This window comes from Arachis hypogaea, chromosome 15 (assembly GCF_003086295.3).
Source record: "Arachis hypogaea cultivar Tifrunner chromosome 15, arahy.Tifrunner.gnm2.J5K5, whole genome shotgun sequence".
Classification (NCBI taxonomy): domain Eukaryota; kingdom Viridiplantae; phylum Streptophyta; class Magnoliopsida; order Fabales; family Fabaceae; genus Arachis; species Arachis hypogaea.
The window spans coordinates 155,521,377-155,542,771 of record NC_092050.1 but is presented as its reverse complement, the minus strand read 5'-3'; the positions used below and the strand labels follow the sequence as shown (position 1 = coordinate 155,542,771).

General features: G+C 28.5%; 3 protein-coding genes across 3 annotated transcripts; 1 reads left to right on the top strand and 2 right to left on the bottom strand.

Moving 5' to 3' along the window:
* Window positions 1-4,813: 4,813 nt before the first annotated feature.
* Window positions 4,814-5,635, bottom strand: LOC140179447 (protein FAR1-RELATED SEQUENCE 5-like). Its single transcript, XM_072218341.1, has one exon. The coding sequence runs from the start codon at window positions 5,633-5,635 to the stop codon at window positions 4,814-4,816; it is 822 nt and encodes a 273-aa protein (XP_072074442.1).
* Window positions 5,636-5,689: 54 nt separating this feature from the next.
* On the bottom strand, window positions 5,690-6,793 carry LOC112749365 (protein FAR1-RELATED SEQUENCE 5-like). The gene has a single exon (XM_025797623.1). The coding sequence runs from the start codon at window positions 6,791-6,793 to the stop codon at window positions 5,690-5,692; it is 1,104 nt and encodes a 367-aa protein (XP_025653408.1).
* A 7,825-nt stretch (window positions 6,794-14,618) lies between these two features.
* On the top strand, window positions 14,619-18,997 carry LOC112751607 (probable xyloglucan endotransglucosylase/hydrolase protein 32). Its single transcript, XM_025800804.3, has 4 exons — window positions 14,619-14,972; window positions 15,771-15,871; window positions 16,000-16,217; window positions 18,081-18,997. The coding sequence occupies exons 1-4, from the start codon at window positions 14,747-14,749 to the stop codon at window positions 18,445-18,447; spliced, it is 912 nt and encodes a 303-aa protein (XP_025656589.1). The 5' UTR covers window positions 14,619-14,746; the 3' UTR covers window positions 18,448-18,997.
* Window positions 18,998-21,395: the final 2,398 nt, after the last annotated feature.

Here is a 21,395-nt window from a genome sequence, read left to right as displayed (position 1 = left end):
TTGGGTATATATATGTGTTCAATCCGACTAATTTTGTTTACGTTGACAAATTATTTTAACTATTTGCCTTTCAACTTGATAATAATCATGGATATTCCTTCTAACGAAGATATAGTGGGGGTCTCTAATGATGCATGCAACACACAGAATATGTCACTGGACTGTAATTTTATCAAAGTTGATTTTGGTGATCAACTTGGAACTACAATTCCTAGTGCAAAGCTAAGACTTAATGGGTATTTAATATCTAGTATAATGTATTACGAGTAATTTAAACTTTAATTTTTTTTTATTTTCTACAGGATGACCAAGTTATTAATGACGATGTTATTCAAAGCGAGGATCTAAATAAAGTTCAAGAATTGTCTAGTAAAGTGGATAAGGTCCTCTCTAGCATGGAGGTAATTTGATGTGACAAATAGTAACTAATATATATTATGTAAAATAATTTAGATATTATAACCTTTTTACCATTTTTTTTGCAGTTAATGAGAATTGTAAACATGGCTCGGGACGAAATAATTGATAAAATCCTTGAATCTGTAAGTTGCATTGAGACAATGATATCACAACTCAGTCTGAACAAAGATTCCGTAACTCCGACCAAGCTTTCTGTACAAAACAGACACCCAATCTCAAGATTGAAGGCTAAGAGTTCGGCTATTGATATTGATACGGCTATATCAGACGATGAGGATGATCTTACTGTATTGGATCATATGTCTTTCACCCACAATGATCCGTTCCACATCAAGATCAATATGGACAAACCAGTATCTCCAACTATAAGATCTGCATCAAAAAAGAAAAATATGTCAAAGGTATATGCATGTGTAGTAAAATTTCATACTTATTATTTGATATTCTTAACATGATAATAAGAATATACTGAAACTGTTTTTTTTCTTAGGGTAAGAGCATCATGGGGACGCAGAAAAAATTACCGTTCACTCACCCAGGCAGAATTAGAAAGCCAAAGATTGAGCCCAAATCAGTCAATAAATCGAAGGCGTCTTATGCACTGAGCCAACTCACAAAAGACTATAGAAGACCTGTTTATTTCTTTTCCATTACCAACATAATTACCACTTAAATTATCTAGTTTCTTATGGGCACGGCTAATTATTATGTTTAGTGATGAATTGCTAATACTTTTGTATTAAAATTTGTAGTCAATGCAATGTCAATTTAAGCCAACTCCAACCATGCGTCTTTTGGAAGATTAGATAAAGGCCTGTGCATATATATTTTCAGCATCGTTAGATCCATCGTAAGTTAATTCAATATTATCTTTGTTGTCGATGAATGAGGGCCAGTCGAATGAGTTTCGGTTTTTAATTGATATAGTGAAGAGCTTGTCGTAACAGATACAATCAGAGCAACTAGATCAGACTTTGAACATTTCATACCTGACAGACCCATTACTGATAAGGTACACAAGTAATCTACCAGTTAATCTACGTTTGGTTCTGGGCATAATCTCGTAATATATTTGGATTGTGATTCAGATTCTTGAATTAGCGGCATTAAACTGCACTGATGATTAATCTGATGTAAGTTTCAAGACAACATGGCAACTTCCACCGAGATTTGCGGTATGTTCTATAACCCCTGAAAAGATAAGTTCATTTATCATAAGTTACAAATGTAATGCTATATAGAACTATACTTCTTTATCATCTACTAAAGACTATATTGGTTTGCATTAATGAACTAGGTGGATGTCTTCAATAAAAAATATTTAAAGAAGAAGATGGAAGACTACATTTATAAATTTATGCAACCTACTGCTGATTTAAAATGGGTAAGAATTTTTTCTTAAGATTCATTGTTGGATACAGTTTTTCATTATTAGCATACATAACCGAGGGACAAATTTTTATGGTTTAGATATATGTTCCTATTCAAGAGGATGACCACTGGTATCTAATGGTAATATCGGTTTGCGAGCGAACAATCTATCACCTGGACACCCATTTTAATGATGACAGAATTCGCTATCGTGAACATGTTATGAAAACACTAGTAAGTCCGTGGAAAAATTTACATTAGCTTATTAGATCTTATTTTGTTTTTATTATTTAACCAGTGAAATGAAATCAGGCACACGTACTGGAGCAAGTCATCACGTCGAACTTTTACAAGGATGATATAAAAAATTTCATGACTACAAAATTGAAAGACCAGAAGATATACCTCAATGTTCATCAAGCTTGAACTCTGCAACTTGGGTGATGAAGTGGATGGATATGACTTATGAATTTAAGCCATATGGTAACAATAAGGTGAGCATTTATTAAACAACTCTCTAATATTTAATCCCTATTTTTTGGTACTAATTCATAATGTATAATTTCTAGCTTGATGATCATGATATTCGCATGATAACCGCGGTGCATATACTCCGGAATCGGATCAACCATAAGAAGCCACAGATTATAGCATCGGTCGAGGAGTTTTGGAATATGCACAGTTCTTATAATTAATCTAGATAGATTGTAATACTTTGGTTAGTGCGTATTTATTTGTTAGAGTTAGTGGATGTACTTCTTTTTATTATTTCTTTAAATGACTTCTTAAATAGAAATGTATTGCTTAGTTGCTTTTCGCAATTTTACTCTATTTCTATGCACCGTATGGAGATTTAGTTTAATTTATTTTAAAAACACATATTTTTATAATGAAGTAATGTCATTTCCATTGATTATTTCAACAACCATCCCATACAAATATTACTTCAACAACCATCCCATACAAATATTATTTCAAACTATAAGTGATAAATTTGTAAATAAATAAAGCAAAATAAAACCATGACGATTTTCTCTTACTTATTAAGAAAATAATATTATTTTGTTACTTCTTGTTTCTAAAATTATGAAAAGAAATTAAAGAAAAAAAATGAAAACACATTTTTGTTCTACTCAAACCTTAAATTTATCCATTTTAATCGTGTTTATGAAAATAAATTCTTGTAATCGTTATTTATATTAAAGAAGCTAGCTACGTACTACTAGCTAGGAGTCTAGGATTATTAGCTAGCTAGATTGTTTTTAATTGTAAGCAACCAATTGCTAATCCCACCAAGAAAGCAAATTAATCTTGTCATATAAGTAGAATGATTAATTCAAGTATATTATTATTGTGAAATATTGTGAAAGATGTATGTATAGTATTAAAAATTTATTATCAGCCGTTATTCTACCCTTCTTTATATCAAATATGTTGTTTGATCTATTTGTGTATGTGGTTGTTGCAATCTATATCACATATCAATATTAAAGTATAGTACTTTTAGCGTTTTATCTCTTCTATTATTCATCCAAGATCAACTTACCTATAGTATTATTTATTCGAAGGAATTAATGATATAGTATTCTAAAATAATTATTTCTACACATGACAGTGCAAAAATAATCATTAGTTCCATATATATAAAAAAGACAAAGAAAGAAACATATTATAATAAATTAATAAGTATATGAATGTATTATGAGTCATCAAATAATTAATATATATAAGTAGCCAGCACGGCAGCACTAAACAACAATTGAATACTAATTACGGTAATTCTAAATAGACAAAAAATATTAATAAAATTTTATTTTATTTAATATTTTTTAATTATTATTAATTAATAAATATTAAATAAAAAAATTAACTCTCTAACTTTACTCATCGGTATTATTGGGCCAAATAAATAATATAGTTGCAATTAAACATTTGTTGTTGTTGTTGTTTAACAATGAAGAAGTGATTATAAATTATTTGAAAATGAAGGAGAAACTAAGGGTAAAATATAAATTATTTTAAAAAATTTGAAACTATGGTCAAGTAATGTTCTAATCCTATCATTTATCAATTAACATTTTGTTGTTGTCGTTTTTATTTAGTTTTAGTGATTAAGAGTTTTAAAATCTATCCTCTATTATTCTATTATATTATATTAAAATAAAATTTTCGTATTTGATGATAAAGTTGGTATAGTATATTTTTTAATATATTTTTAATTTATTAAATTAAATCAACTATATTAATTATTTATATCAACTAATTAATTCGATTAATTTATTAGATATTAAAATAATATACACATATAAAATAAATTATTAATATATTTTCAATTAATAATTATACTAAATTAATAATATAAATTATTATCAATTTCATACATTCAACATTTTAAGAATCTAAAAACTTAAATTATAATAAGTTCAAAGAAAGTGGGACAATGATCGTCCAAATAATTCTTTGATGCAACCATGTCCTACACAAATAACTACCTAAAAAAATAATTTTTTATGCATGCAATGATTTAAAAAATAAAAAATTAAGGATTTTGCCAGTGAGAGTGAGCGAAAAGGGAGAGGAGCAGTTTATCCGTTATCGCTAATCGGTTTTTATTTGACAATTATTACACCTAGAAAGCATAAGCACGACTATTGGAAGAATGCCTAAAATCTCATTAATATAGTGAAAAAGAAAAGATACAAATATGGAACTGATTTTCTACCCAAAAACAAAGATAAGTTTATGGAGGTTGCTAACTATCACTATCTAACTCAGCCGTTGCTTCGGTACACATGTCGCCATCGTCCGAACCGATTGCTTCATTTTCTATAACGTTGTTGTCAATGTCCTTTTGTCAAGGATATGTTGTCTTCTTATGTCCTTCCATTTGACAAACACTACAACGTTGCCGCTTCTTCTTCTAAGATGGTTGTCCTGAGCCTCCAGTGGTTGGATGCACATACGGATTGCTACTTCTAGCTACACCTGAGTGAGGTTGATTATCTCCTTCGTCTGCAGCCTTTTAAGATGAGTACAATCCCATAATTAAATCACGTGTCTCTTCATATCTCTCTGGTACTTTAGCAGCAACAGCAGCCAGTTGTTTAGAAAATTCCACCAAAGCACTTTGACGACTAATAACAACAGCATCCCTGGTGAACCCACTTGGATCATTGAGTGTTGATTTAACCTTTTTTGTCCATCTATCCAATACCAATGACCGGGGAATCTCACGGATGTCTTTGTCAACCAGAACTTTCACAATATGTTCGCAGGGAATACCAAATGACTCCATTCGTAAACAGGTACACATGAAGATCATTTCTTCTTGACGAAAATCAACGGTCCACGTAAAATCGGGCCTCCCATGCTTACACACAATGTACTTTATGCAATCATCGGTATTATCTATGTTCAGAACCCGCATTGATCCAGCTCTGGAGAGAAATGGCTGAAAGAAAAGAAATATCTCATGAGTGTATAACTCAGCAGCATATCTCTCTAGCAGCTCTATACAAGTTTGCATGACGGGCACCCCACGTGTAGATTCATAATCAGCATTAAATTCGTTAAAGCGCATGTGTGCTACACACCTTTGAAAATACTCTACAAAACTTGTCAAATCATACCGCGACCCCACATACCTTCCCACAACTAAGTGTAAACCTTCACATCTTGATGTAGTTCTAAAGCCAGCAAAGAATTTTCCTCTTAGATATGCAGTAGCCCACATATGCTTCTCTTCGTACATATTGATCACCCACGGCTTATCTTCAATGCCAAATTCTTCAATAAGCTGAACCCACTTACGCTTAAACACGGGAATCTCGTAGTCTCCTGTCATGATTTTTCTAAATTTAGATGTAAACGATGGATTTCCAACATTGCTAGTTGCATTTCAAATAAGGTGCCAAGCGCATAATCTATGTCTGACTTCGGGAAATACATCTCTCACTGCATTCCTAATCGCCATGGCCCCATCAGTTATGATTGAGGTCGGGGTCTTGCCCCTCATCGCAAACATGAGCTGACGCAGGAGCCAAATATATGTATCAGTAGTTTCGTCCCCAATTAACGTAGCAGCAAAAACAATTGTTTGGTTGTGGTGGTTAACCCCGCTGAATATTACTAATGGACAACTATACTTGTTCTTCTTGTACGTAGCATCAAAAGCAATAACATCCCCGAAGAGTCGGTAGTCTAGTTGGCTAATCCCATCAGACCAGAACAAATTATGTAACAAACCTCTTGAATCGTGACATGCCTTGAAATATAATTGTGGATCCTTCAACCGCATATCCTCTAACTTCTTCAACACTCGTGCTGCATCACCAGGAATTTGACGCCTTTGCCGAGCAATCTCATTGTACATATCTCTGGGACCATAGCCAACAAATTCGTACCCGCCTGCTTGACTAGCTAGAAGACCAAATATCTGTGAGGTGCTGATCCCTGACTTTAGCATGTTCATCATTTGCATAATATCTGTCTCTGACATTTTTCTGTGGGCAGGCAACATAGCACTGAATTGTGTATCCAATAGATCATAGTTGTGTTCGTCAGAGAAATAAAAGATATGCCACCTTCCACTTTCTGGTACAAATTTAACATCCATTCGTGCTTCACATCCAGTTCTTGTTTCCAATCTAGGCTCCTTCTTCCTTTTTTCCATCGTGTAATATTTCTCCATCCTGAATCCTTGCCTATGGCATACAAACATTTGTCTGTAAATCTCGCCACTACTATTCTTGAAGGTCTTGCTCTTCCTTGCACTAAAGCCCTTCGACTTTGAGTACTTCATATAAAAATCAAATGCAAGCTGCAAAGTAGAAAAGTGGTATTTGCCAATTTCCTCCGCAACATTCTCACTAAATTTCAAAGATGTAATGTCTTGCACGGAGTCAACCGCATAAGCGGCTTCAAGGATATAATCTGACATATCAGATTCAGAAAAAAAACGCTCCCTCGGTAAATTCATCTCTGAAATCTTGTTCGAATTCATTCTGTTCATCCATCATATCTTGGCCACTTACTAGCTCTTCTTGTTGGTTAAAGTCATCGTCCTCCTGGTATTGCTCATTCATCTCAGTGTCTGTAAATATACCTGACATCTTAAAAATGTCCAATGAAAAAAATTATTTAATACACACAAAGTCATATATTTCTATTTGCAGTAAAAGTTAAAAATTAAAAGTAAATAATATTTAAACTTTTTTGTTTAACAAAATTAAAATAAAGCACAAAAATAAGAAAAAATGTGTATAGGAGTACATTCATTATGTTATAATTTTAATAATTAATATAAATTTTAAAAAATTGGATAAATTTATATTTCTTGTGATTACAATCAAAAGTGAATTATATGTATTCTTATAATCAAGAAATATACTTAACTTCTTTTATAATAAGTAAGTCTGTCAATAATTTAATTTATTAAAAAAATCTCATCTTTTTATTTATCCTACAAAATAAAATTTCATATTAATAGTTTTGAATAAGACAATTAAAATAAAATTTAAAAATAAAGCTTGAATAAAAAAAAATACAAAGTTTTTAATCTATAAAAATATAAAATAGTTAAAAAATAAAATACTTATTTAAATATGATTTTTCAAGACACTCTATAACCTAGATGAATAAATATTATTTTTAAAATGAATCATGATATATTGATACAAAACTTATTGTATGTATTTTTTTTAAAAAATTAATAAACCTCTCTCGTTAATAACAATATTGGAACCTAAATTTGAACGCTAATTGATATTATATATTGTGTAGGTACTTAGAGTATATTAGAAAAGTACGTTAATAATTTGAAGAGAAAAATTATTAGTGTAAATTTATTTTTTTAAAAAATTAATCCTTATTGAACTATTCTATTTTTATTCCTTCAAAACATATCTTAATTAAAATATTTGTAACAATAATTTACATCCAATAAGAATATCTCAACAAGCAGTTACATCATTCTGTCATGGGGTAAAATAGGGGTAAAATAGAAAAAAAATAATCGACACCTAACTCTCTGTATTCCTAATATAAATTGTTATAGATAAGTATAGTTTCTTAAAATTTTGGGGTGTCCGGGCCACTACTCACCCCCTCTAGGTCCGTCGCTGATTGCTAGCTAATTAATTAATAATAAAAAATAATAACATCTATTTACTTTTTAGTATTTCTCAATTTATATGCATTAATAAAAGATATTTTTAAATATTTTTTTCTTACACAATCAATTTCACGAATAAAGTATCGAACAGAATAATTGCAAAATTAGAGATTCTATTCACTAACCTCGATTTTTTGATCAAAACGATGGTTTATTTTTTGAACACTACAATGAAAAACTTGATTGGATCTTTGCTGATTGCTGCAACGGTGATTAACGATGAAGAAATAGTGGATATTAAATAGACGGATGAAAATTAAAAAAAAAATTGGATATTGAGTAGATGGATGTTCCAAAGAAAAATAATTAAATTTTTTATAATCAAAGAAAATGATGCACGATTTCAATGGTGGGATTGAATAATTAGTGATGGATTATTCACCAATTTATAATGTTAATATTAAGGAAAAGATAAGATTAGTTTATCTACATAAAAATAAAACAGAAAAAATTGAAGATAGAATTTTAAAGATAAGATAGATGAATAATAAGATAATTTCTAAAAAGATAACAAGATTGAAATAGCCGCAGATCACATTTTAATCGATTGGGTACCATTACCAATCGATTGAAATTGGCAAAACATTCAACTTCATCACCTTCCAATCGATTGGATTACATTACCAATCGATTGAATTTGGCTAAAACTTCAATGTCATCACTTTCCAATCGATTGTATTTGGCAAATCCATGTTGTTTTCGTGAATTCAATCGATTGAGTAACAACAACAATCGATTGTTTTGAGGCATTCATTCGATTGGAAAGTATAAACAATCGATTGGTATAAGCTTTTTACCATTCTACCTTACAACTTTCAATCGATTGTTTTGTGATATAGTGTAAACCAATCGATTGAATTTCAAGGAAACACGATTTGGAAGCCATGGACGAACGTAACGAGATCAAAGTTAATTATTTAATCAATTGGAATTATTAGGATGAATGGAGGATATAATTGGTTGTTATTGTTGTATTTGATTGTTAATAAATATAATAGATAATTGATAAAATAATAATTTATAAAATAAAAAACTATTTTTATAATTAAATAAAACATATGGGGTTAGTTTGTAATTAAAATTAGTTCAAGGACTACGTAGCAATTGATAAAAAACTCCAAAAACATGTTTTCTACTTGGACCACTAAGTGGTCCAAAGGTTCCCGGACCACCGAATCCTGAGCCTAGTTACATGGTTACAAGGCTCAGGATTCGGTGGTCCCAGAACCTTTGGACCACTTAATGGTCCCATTAGAAAACATGTTTTTAGAGTTTTTTAACAATTGCTACATAGTTCTTGAACTATAATTACAAATTAACCCCATATATTTTATTTAATTATAAAAACTGTTTTTTATTTTATAAATTATTATTTTATCAATTATCTATTATATTTATTAACAATCAAATACAAAAACAACAACTAATTATATCCTCCGTTGATCCTAATAAAGCTTTTGGCCATTCCAATCGATTAAAATATTAAATTTCATCTCGTGACGTTCGTCCATGGCTTCCAAATCGTGTTTCCTTGAAATTCAATCAATTGGTTTATTAAAACAATCGATTGAATGATAACTCAATCGATTGGATTACAGTGTATCACAAAACAATGGATTGAAAGTTGTAAGGTAGAATGGTTTTCGCTTAAACCAATCGATTGTTTATACTTTCCAATCGAATGAATGCCTCAAAACAATCGATTGTTTTTGTTACTCAATCGATTGAATTCACGAAAACAATATGGTTTTGCCAAATACAATCGATTGGAAAGTGACGACATTGAAGTTTTAGCCAAATTCAATCGATTGGTAATGTAATCTAATCGATTGGAAGGTGATGAAGTTGAATTTTTTGCCAACTTCAATCGATTGGTAATGCCATCCTCAATTTTAATAATTAATGTAAATTTTAACAGAACAAAATGGGGTCAACAAAGGTCAAAAGGAAGTCATGATGATGATATTACACTACTCATTGCATTGCCATATGAGAACTAGATCAAATCTCCCATTGACTCTCTCTAAGACCTTTTTCCAATTAGCTTCAAATCTTCAGCTGCTCCAAGCTCGGCACTGTCTCGGATTCCGGTGGAACGGCTGCATCTGTCTCCTCGGTTTTCGCCTCTTGTTTGGTTTCTTGGCTAACTGGAGTAATGCTTGTGGTTGTGATGTTCGGCGAATCGTCTTTCGGAGCAATGATCGGTTTGTCTTTTTGGACTGGCAGAGCAATGAGTCAAATATCTGAGGATAGCAGTCAAAATTTTAATAATTAAATTTCTTGGCTATCCTCAATTTTAATAATTAATGTAAATTTTAAAAAATTAAATAAATTTATATTTATTGTGATTACATTCAAAAGTGAATTATATGTATTCTTATAATAAAAAAATATACTTAATTTCTTTTATAATAAGTAAGTTTTTCAATAATTTAATTTATTAAAAAAACTCATCTTTTTATTTATCCTACAAAATAAAAATTCATATTAATAGTTTTGAATAAGATAATTAAAATAAAATATAAAAATAAAGCTTGAACAAAAAAAAATACAAAGTTTTTAATCTAGAAATATAAAATAGTTAAAAAATAAAAAAATTATTTAAATATGATTTTTCAAGACACTCTATAACTTAGATGAATAAATATTATTTTTAAAATGAATCATGATATATTGATACAAAACTTATTGTATGTAAATTTGTTTAAAAATTAATAAACCTCTCTCATTAATAACAATATTGGAACTTAAATTTGATATTATATATTGTGTAGGTACTTAGAGTATATTAGAAAAGTACGTTAGTAATTTGAAGAGAAAAATTATTAGTGTAAATTTATTTTTTTTAAAAATTAATCCTTATTGAACTATTCTACTTTTATTCCTTTAAAACATATCTTAATAAAAATATTTGTAACAATAATTTACATCCAATAAGAATATCTTAACGAGCAGTTACATCATTCTGTCATGGGGTAAAATAGGGGTAAAATAGAAAAAAAATAATCGACACCCAACCCTCTGTATTCCTAATATAAATTGTTATAGATAAGTATAGTTTCTTAAAATTTTGGGGTGTCCAGACCACTACTCGCCGCCTCTAGGTTCGTCCTGATTGTTAGCTAATTAATTAATAATAAAAATAATAACATCTATTTACTTTTTAGTATTTCTCAATTTCTATGAATTAATAAAAGATAAAAAAATATTTTTTTTCTTACGCAATCAATTTCACGAATAAAGTATCGAAACGAATAACTGCAAAATTAGAGATACTATTCACTGACCTCGATTTTGTAATCAAAACGATGGTTTATTTTTTGAACACTACAATGAAAAACTTGATTGGACCTTTGCTGATTGCTGCAACGGTGATTAACGATGAAGAAATAGTGGATATTAAATAGACGGATAAAAAAATAAAAAAAAAATTGGATATTGAGTAGATGGATGTTCCAAAGAAAAACAATTAAATTTTTTATAATCAAAGAAAATGATACACGATTTCAATGGTGGGATTGAATAATTAGTGATGGATTATTCACCAATTTATAATGTTAACATTAAGGAAAAGATAAGATTAGTTTATCTACATCAAAATAAAACAGCAAAAATTGAAGATAGAATTTTAAAGATAAGATTGATGAATAAGAAGATAATTTCTAAAAAGATAACAAGATTGAAATAGGCGCAGGACACATTTCAATCGATTGGGTAGCATTACCAATCGATTGAAGTTGGCAAAAAATTCAACTTCATCACCTTCCAATCGATTGGATTACATTACCAATCGATTGAATTTGGCTAAAACTTCAATGTCGTCACTTTCCAATCGATTGTATTTGGCAAATCTATGTTGTTTTCGTGAATTCAATCGATTGAGTAACAAAAACAATCGATTGTTTTGAGGCATTCATTCGATTGGAAAGTATAAACAATCGATTGGTTTAAGCGAAAACCATTCTACCTTACAACTTTCAATCGATTGTTTTGTGATACACTGTAATCCAATCGATTGAATTTCAAGGAAACACGATTTGGAAGCCATGGACGAACGTCACGAGATCAAATTTAATATTTTAATCGATTGGAATGACCAAAAGCTTTATTAGGATCAATGGAGGATATAATTGGTTGCTGTTTTTGTATTTGATTGTTAATAAATATAATAGATAATTGATAAAATAATAATTTATAAAATAAAAAACAGTTTCTATAATTAAATAAAATATATGGGATTAATTTGTAATTAAAATTAGTTCAAGAACTATGTAGCAATTATTAAAAAAACTCTAAAAACATACTTTCTAATGGGACCATTAAGTAATCCAAAAGTTCTAGAACCACCGAATCTTGAGCCATGTAACTACACCCTAAGAGAAAGAACGTTAGCACTGGCATAGTACACTAAATATGATTATTGAACGGAAAAGTAAAGCTAAACTATTTTTAATTAGTTAATTTTAAATAATTACAATTAATCATTAATAATTTTATATTTTTTAAAATAAAATTTAAATAATTATTAATTATTTTTAATATGAAATATAATTTAAAAATATTTATTGATTTATTGTTGATTAAATCTCTATTGGTTATCTAAGGAGATTGTTTTATTATAATAGAATAGCCGAAAGTAAGAGAAAATGGTATCGCATTAATAGTACAAGACGTATCAGCACTTATTATGTTACAAACTTTGTCTCCGCACATTGATCTCAAACAAAAGAGTGTCGTGTATATATATATATAACTTTAGAAAACTCTGGAATTTCCCCTTTATGTTGATGGAGTTCTTTTTTTTTTATTTTTGATCAGAGTGAGAGATTAAAAATTTTGTAACATCAGAGTGTGATTCAAGAACCATATTAAGATTATGAATCATGCAAACAAGGATTTATTCAACGCGGCAATGGATCATAGGGGTAGACCCTCAAATAAAAAATTGGGACCATTATTAGTTTTAGTTCTTGGCCCACTTACTCCATTCATTCGGGATTTTTCACATTAAAACTTTACTCTATTTTATTAGTGAGTTAAAAATTTCTCTATCCTAATTCTACTCACACATTAAAATTCTAAATTTTATTCTACTTTATTTTATCCGTAAAAATATTATTCTTTTTAAAATAAATATAAAATTCAATCATTACAAATTTTATACATATTAATAAAATAAAAAATAAAAAATTAATGTTTTAAATTACTAAATTAACTAATTAGTTCAGTAATTATTCACTTATAACAAGTTATTATATAAAGAAAGTTGCGAGTTCAACTTTTACCTTCTTCATACACGTTCAATAAAAACTAAAATAAAGATATAAAAATCATTTTACATGTCCACCAAAACTAAAATATTATCATTTTAACCTTCATTGGACTTCAAAACGAAAACGTCATTATTTCAGACTAATTAGTGTAACAAAAAAAATACTAAATTATTATTCTATTTACCAAGTTAGATCGAAAAGGCAGAAATTATTTTTAATATGGAAAGAGAGATGATGTTTTGGTTGAATATTGATATTTGAAGTGTATTATAGTAGTATGGAAATCATTCAACACGCCCCCCACGTGTTGGCTAAGAAGCTGCCACGTGTCCAACACGCCCCCACGTGTTGGCCAGAATGCTGCCACGTGTCCACCACGCCCCCCACGTGTTGGCTTCCCACCTAAAAAATTCACCCATCTGTAATTACACCAAATACTCCCATTTTCAACAAAAACACCAATATTTTTTCCATACCAAAAAAAATTAGCCTCGAAAAGGGGTTAAAAAATGACTATAACATCCAAAATCCAATCTCGATTATCACTATAATATAATCAGAATCTACAAAATTAAATTAGTAAAAGGGTACCACTATGCAGAATTATTCCGTTACTACTTACTACATCAAAATCTGATCCCCACGTTTCTTTTCACAGTGACTAGAAAACAGACAAAATGAAGAGGTAGATAGATGGTGAAAAGACTTTTATATATTGTAAAAAAAATGGGGGGTTATTCCAGCAACTATTTGCAAAGATCAGAGACACAATTCATATTTCACAGACACAGTTTTTTACTTTTTGGGGAGCATTTAAGACACCCTCATCTACCTCCTTCTGTGTGATATCATCTTCTCCAAATTTTCAAACCAAGTTAAACCAAATTTTAATCTCAATAAATTTTGGTAGAAACTCAGGTCCAGTCGACTTCATGTGAAGTTGATATTCGAGAGCCGTTAGATGATTTGACTGATTTGACTAAATTTTTACCTAACAACTCTCAACTATCAACTTCACGTGAAATCGACTGCACATGAGTTTTCACCATAAATTTTATATTTTTTTTGTCGATACTAAATTTTAAATTTTAAACTCTAAATTTTAAATATTAAAAATAAATTATTAGCTTAAAATATTGATTAATAATGATAAAAAATATTAATTGTTTAGTATTTATTTTTTTGATATTAATAAAACATTCTACAATATTTGGACTATGCACCATTCATCAATTAATGATTAATATGATTAATTAGCTAGTATTTTAATCCCTCCTCAAATTCACCACAATTTTTTTTTCTCTTTAGAAGGGGGCCCATTAATTATTCTCATATTCATTTTATTATTATATAAAAATAATGTACTACTACCATACTCTTTTGTTCATGATCTTGATAAGTCTCTGTCTTTCTCTTTCACTCTCACACTCACACAAACCTGCATTTATAGACACTTACCAGAATCAACAGCATACATCATTCTTTTCTTTCATCAAATTCATTCATTCATATGATGATGAAGGCTCTACTATTATTTCTCTTTGCTATTTCTTCATCACTGTTTATGGAACCTTGTTATTCAAGCAGTGGATATTGGCCTCCTTCACCAGGATACTGGCCAAGTCACAAATTCAGGTCTATGAACTTTTACAAAGGATTTAGAAACCTTTGGGGTCCTCAACACCAAGCACTTGACAACAATAATGCATTAACAATTTGGCTTGATAGAACCTCAGGTTAGTTTAATTTGTCCCTCATTTTAATTTTAATTTGCTAAATGCATTATCTATCTACTATATAGCATTACTCAACACATTATCACATACTTATTTAATTTTTCTTTTCAAAATGCCTATAAAATTATTTTTTATATATATTTATAAGAAATAATGTACTTACATGTTTTTTTCAACCACATTTAATGCATTGTTTATATATATATATATATATATATATATATATATATATATATATATATATATATATATATAAGTTACAGAAAAAATAAAATAGAATAAATAAAGATATTTTTGAAACAGTATTAAATGAACTATTAAGATTTAGTTATTCTGTTAGTTTCTATAATTTTATCAAATTTTTAATTAAGTCTTTATATATTTTTTAATTGAGTCTCTACACTATTTTTAATTTTATAACTAAATTTTTATCATATAAAAATATTAAATTAATAAAATATTTCTCTCAAAAAATATGTGGTTTAAGATATAATTAGGTTTTTAACTGTAGATGCTTTAATTTGCGGATAAATATTTTGTTAATTATAATTTTTTTTACACTAGCAAGGACCTAATTATAAAATTAAAAATAATGTACCTAATTAAAAAAAAAGTATAAAATTCTAAATTACAAATTTAGAAAAATGATAAAGACTAACAGAATAATTACACCTGCTATTTAAATTGTAAATGTACAAGTATTCTCAACAAAGAAAATTATTTTCTTGGTTAATTAAATGTGTCAATAATCTATTTACTATGTATCATTGAAATGTATCTCTTTTTTATGGTTAACAGGGAGTGGATTCAAATCAGTTCGTCCATTTAGATCAGGTTACTTTGGTGCTTCAATTAAGCTCCACCCTGGCTACACTGCAGGAGTTATAACAGCTTTCTATGTATAATATTTTCATCATATGATCAAATTAATTAATTTGAGTTACAAAATGAACAATTTGAATTAGCTTTGTACATTATTAATCATGTTTAGCTAGCTTAATTAATTAAATAATTAATTATATTGCAGCTTTCTAACAATGAAGCACACCCTGGGTTCCATGATGAAGTGGACATAGAGTTTCTTGGGACCACATTTGGAAAACCTTATACTTTACAAACAAATGTTTACATAAGAGGAAGTGGGGATGGAACGATTATAGGAAGAGAGATGAAGTTCCATTTGTGGTTTGATCCTACCAAAGATTTTCATCACTATGCTATTCTTTGGTCTCCTAAAGAAATCATGTAAGTCACTGTTCCTCTTGTGACTCTTTTTCTTTTTTAAAATTATATAAAAACAATAGATTTTTCTAAGCAAAATTAAAGTTCTTTTGTTTTGTCCTACCCTTCAAATATTTCATACTAAAATATATTGCCTTTATTATTGTTGTTTAAATTATATTTTTAAGAATTTCGCTAATTTCATTTAATTTAAAATAGTAACTATATCTCTAGTATATTTGTTTCCCTTGTCATAGAGCTCAAACTCTAGACTACTAAAAATAAATAAATTTTAATTAATTTAGATTGGTCGAGTATTCAACTCACTCATCATTTTAAATAAGTGTCGAATATTTGAATTCTGCTTTTTGCATGCAATAACTTATTAGTCAACAACAAATCCTTAAATAAAATTTAAATTCACGATGAATTAATTATTCTTCTGTTGAATTAGACGATACCGAGACAACAAAAAAAATAATAAGAAAAATATAGTCACAATAATCTGTGAGATGGAAATAATAATGTATGTTATATTTCAACTCAATAATTGCAACTTATTATTTATTTAAGTTTGAATAAGAATGTCACATCATTTTCTCTCAATTAAAATGTATTTTAAAAACCATTGCTCATTAACCAAAAAAATAATGCATTATTAGTTAATAATAGAATCACAGTGGTAATGAGAGGTATAGCATTTCAAGTGTCAAAACAAGATTACTGTTTTGACTTTTGAGACCTATTTCAATAGAGAATATAGTAGAAACATGATAGCCACATTTCATTTTCTGCTGAAGGCTGAAGCATATGTAAGAGAAAGCATAGAAAGAATAAACCAATCAATAATATAGTGTATCTATAATAATTAAGGTTGGATTCCACGTGGAATGGTTGTTCACAATTTTTTTTTTCTTTTATAAAGTGTAATTTTTATCATACATTTTTAAATGGAATTTAAAAAATATGTGAAAAAATATTATATAATAAAAAAAGTATATTTTATAAAAAAATTAGTTTCGGATCCTATATATATGTATGTGTCATTCACATCATTGGTCCTTATTAGCAACAATATTAAGCACCACAGTGTAGACACAATTTTAATGATATTTTAAAAGATGAAAGAGAAATAATTTCATTTGCTCTGAAATTTAGGGAAAAAAAGCTAAAGAGGCATTTGACATATTTAATCATGTTAAAACAATTTGACGAACTATCTTGGATTTAAATAAGTGTGATAAATTTAAATCTCCTTTCTTTCTGTATATGTAGTAATTTATCGACTAAAATTAAAATAAATTTTGCTAATTGTATGCTGATTTTTTCTCATTAATTTATTAATCTACTTGTTTATTTTAAAACCATTCATTAAAGTTATTATAAAATTAACTTTAGTAGCTAGCCATGTGCTACTAATTAATCCTTATTATAAGTAATTCCCATTTAACAAGTTTATATATACATTATTTTTTAAAGTTTAATTATTCTGTCGGTCTCTATAATTTTATTGAACTTTCAATTAGGATTTTATATTTTTTTTCTTTTCGATTAAGTCCTTATACTGTATTAAATTTTGTAATTAAGTCTCTGCCGTGACAAAAACGTTAGAATTAATGGAATATTTCGTTAAACAAAACGAATATGCTAACACTTGACTAAATATTCTGTATAATTAAATATAATATTCTGTTAATTCCAACGTTTTTGTCACGACAGAGATTTAGTTACACAATCTGATATAGTATAGGGATTCACTTAAAAAAAAGTATAGGAGTCTAATTGAAAATTCGATAAAATTATAAAGACTAATAGAGTAATTACACATTTTTTTTAAACTAACATCATTATTATTATTATATTAATTAAACAATAATAATGTATCAGATTCCTGGTGGATGATGTGCCAATAAGAAGGTACCCTAGAAAGAGTGCTTACACATTTCCACTAAGACCAATGTGGGTTTATGGTTCAATATGGGATGCATCATCATGGGCAACTGAAGATGGCAAGTACAAAGCTGATTATAGGTACCAACCTTTTGTTGCAAGGTACACAAATTTCAAGGCTAGTGGTTGCTCCGCCTATGCATCACGGTGGTGCCACCCAGTCTCAGCCTCACCATATAGGTCCGGTGGCTTGACCAGGCAACAATATTGGGCCATGAGGTGGGTCCAAAGACACCATATGGTTTATAACTATTGCCAAGACCCCAAAAGGGACCATAGATTAACACCTGAATGTTGGGGTTAAATTATAATTATATATAAATTTTATTATTATAAAGTGAATCATTTTATTAATAATTTAAGGCCCTAAGAAAACCGTTTTTTGGTGTAAAATGAGTGATTTATTATGATTTTAGTCCCTATAGAATTTTAATTTTTTTTAATGTCGTTTTGGTTCAAATATTTTTAAAAAAGTAAATGAAATTGGTCCCGGAGGAACTAAATTATAATTTTTAATTTTGTGAGGACTGAAATTTTAGTTAAAATTTTTCTTATATATTTTTAAGAAAGCTTTTTATATTTTGTGGTGATGACTTGAGTTGGGGTCCCCTAGCTTGAAAGCAACATTGATGAAAAGTGTGGACTTTTTTTTTATTATTGTTTTTAGAAGGTAAACAAAAAAAAGGAAAATAATGAAAAGAGAATGAGAAGCAGAGGGTCAATAATTATTATGTCAGCTGAATAATGGTGGCACAGTTGAGTTATGAGTGCGAATATTATAAGCACAGTCCTCATTTTGTTATGTCATATTGTTACTTTAATTATGTAATGATATTTTTCCTTCTTTTATTTTATTTTACATTTTTTTAATTTAGGTATGTAATTATGCATATATATGCATAGTTACTTCATTATATTATTGTTGACCGTGTAAGTTTCGAATCCTATGCCAACTTACATACCACAGGATTCGAGGTACCAGAACATTTGGACTATTAAATGATTTCATAATAAAATATATTTTTAAAATTTTTTTAACAGTTGTTATATAATCTTTTAACTAATTTTAATTACAAATTAATTCGATATATATTTTTTTTAATTATAAAAACTATTTTTAATTTTATAAATTATTATTTTATCAATCATCTATTATGTTTATGAACAATCAAAAATAAAAACAATAACGAATTAGATCTTCCATTGATCGTAATATCCGTGACGTTCGTGATCAACAATAAAATCGTGTTTCCTTGAAAACCAATCGATTGGAATTTCAAAACAATCGATTGAATTATAACTCAATCGATTTAATTACAGTTTATCACAAAACAATCGATTGAAAATTGCAACAGCATGGTTTTTGCATAAATCAATCGATTGGTTATATGACCCAATCGATTGAACGATGAATAAAAAGTGGATTTTTGTAATTCAATCGATTGTTTATACTCTCCAATCAATTGAATGCTTGAAAACAACCTGAGGTCTCACCAAAACAATCGATTGGTTTTGTTACTCAATCGATTGAATTCACCAAAATAATATGAATTTGCCAAATTCAATAGATTAGTTGTGTATGTAAATTCCAATTCAATCGAAAGCGTTGTAAATTATTTTTTTCTGAATTCAATCGATTGTTAATATATTCCAATCGATTGAAATTTGAAATGCCTATCTATTAAACAAGAAAATCATGCGTATTCACACTTCTATTTTCTAAAACGTGAGAAGCTTTCTGGATTTTAGAGAGATTATAAACAATCGATTGAATTACAAAAATTCACTTTTTATTCATCGTTCAATTGATTGGGTCATATAACTAATCGATTGATTTATGCGAAAACCATGCTGCCTTGCAATTTCCAATCGATTGTTTTGTGATAAACTATAATCCAATCGATTGGTTTTGAAGGAAACACGATTTTATTGTTGATCACGAACGTCACGGATCAAATATAAACTTTTAATCAATTGGAATGGCCAAAAGCTTTATTACGATTAATGGAAGATCTAATTCGTTATTGCTTTTGTTTTTTATTGTTAATAAACATAAAATAATATGGGGTTAAAAAATAGTTTTTATAATTAAAAAAAATATATGGAGTTAATTTGTAATTAAAATTAGTTAAAGAACTATGTAGCAGTTATTAAAAAAACTTTAAAAACATGTTTTATTATGAGACAATTTAATGATCTAAATATTCTGGGACCATCGAATCCGGTACCGTGTAAGTTGAATGTGACCACTTTCTATTTTTTTTTTTTTTTAACTATGGATGAGAGTTTGATTCACATGAATCTTGTATTCTTGTTCATCTTTCTATTTTTTTTTTCTTGAAAATTAAATATTTTTCCTTTTCAGTTTTCAGTTTTCAGTTTTCACCTTACTTTATTTTGGAATATATGAAACTAAATGCCATGGCAATAACTATAAGAGAATTTAAACACTGTCAGTAGTTCTGAAACTTTTCAATTGGTTTCTTTCATTTCATTTACTCCAAGGAACCTTCAAGTGCGAAATTAAATAGAACGTGTATCCAAGTGTAACACATGCAACCATTTTTATTGTTGGTTTATTTAAAATTTTAATTAACATTTTGGTTCATAACAATTGTAATAAGTGTAACTCTTTAGTATAATAAGGGAAAATTTAGTTCTTTTTTCTTTGTGTTTATATTAGATATGAGAAAATGTTGTAGTGTAATGAATGTAAAGTTATTAGAGGAACTAGCTATGAAAGAGCTAAACTAGATAGATATATATTAGATAGTAATAATCGATTTGGGTTGGTCAAATAATCAGCTCATTCGTCCGCTTAAGCAAGTGTCAGAAATTTAAATTTCGTTTTGTGTATACAACAATTCATTGGCCAGTGATATAACATTACTCTCTTGAAAAATAAGGTTTCAACTTTTGGTAAACCAAACTGATATAATATATATTATTCACATGGGTGATAATTAATAATAATGTACAAAGACAATAAGAATATGTAACTAACAACACAATTATTAAAGTTGCATACTATAAATTGATGAAACGTGATGGTTCCTCCAATTTAACATATATGAACTTCTTGTTGAAGAAAAATAATTTAGGAAATAATGTAGAGGCCCCATAATGCATGAATGATCATATAAATAGGGTTGTTAGTGGGGAGCTTTTGATGAATTATTATCAATAAAGTGAAAATGATATATGGAATGTTCTCAAAAACAAATAGGTTGTGTTTGTTTACAGAGACAGGAT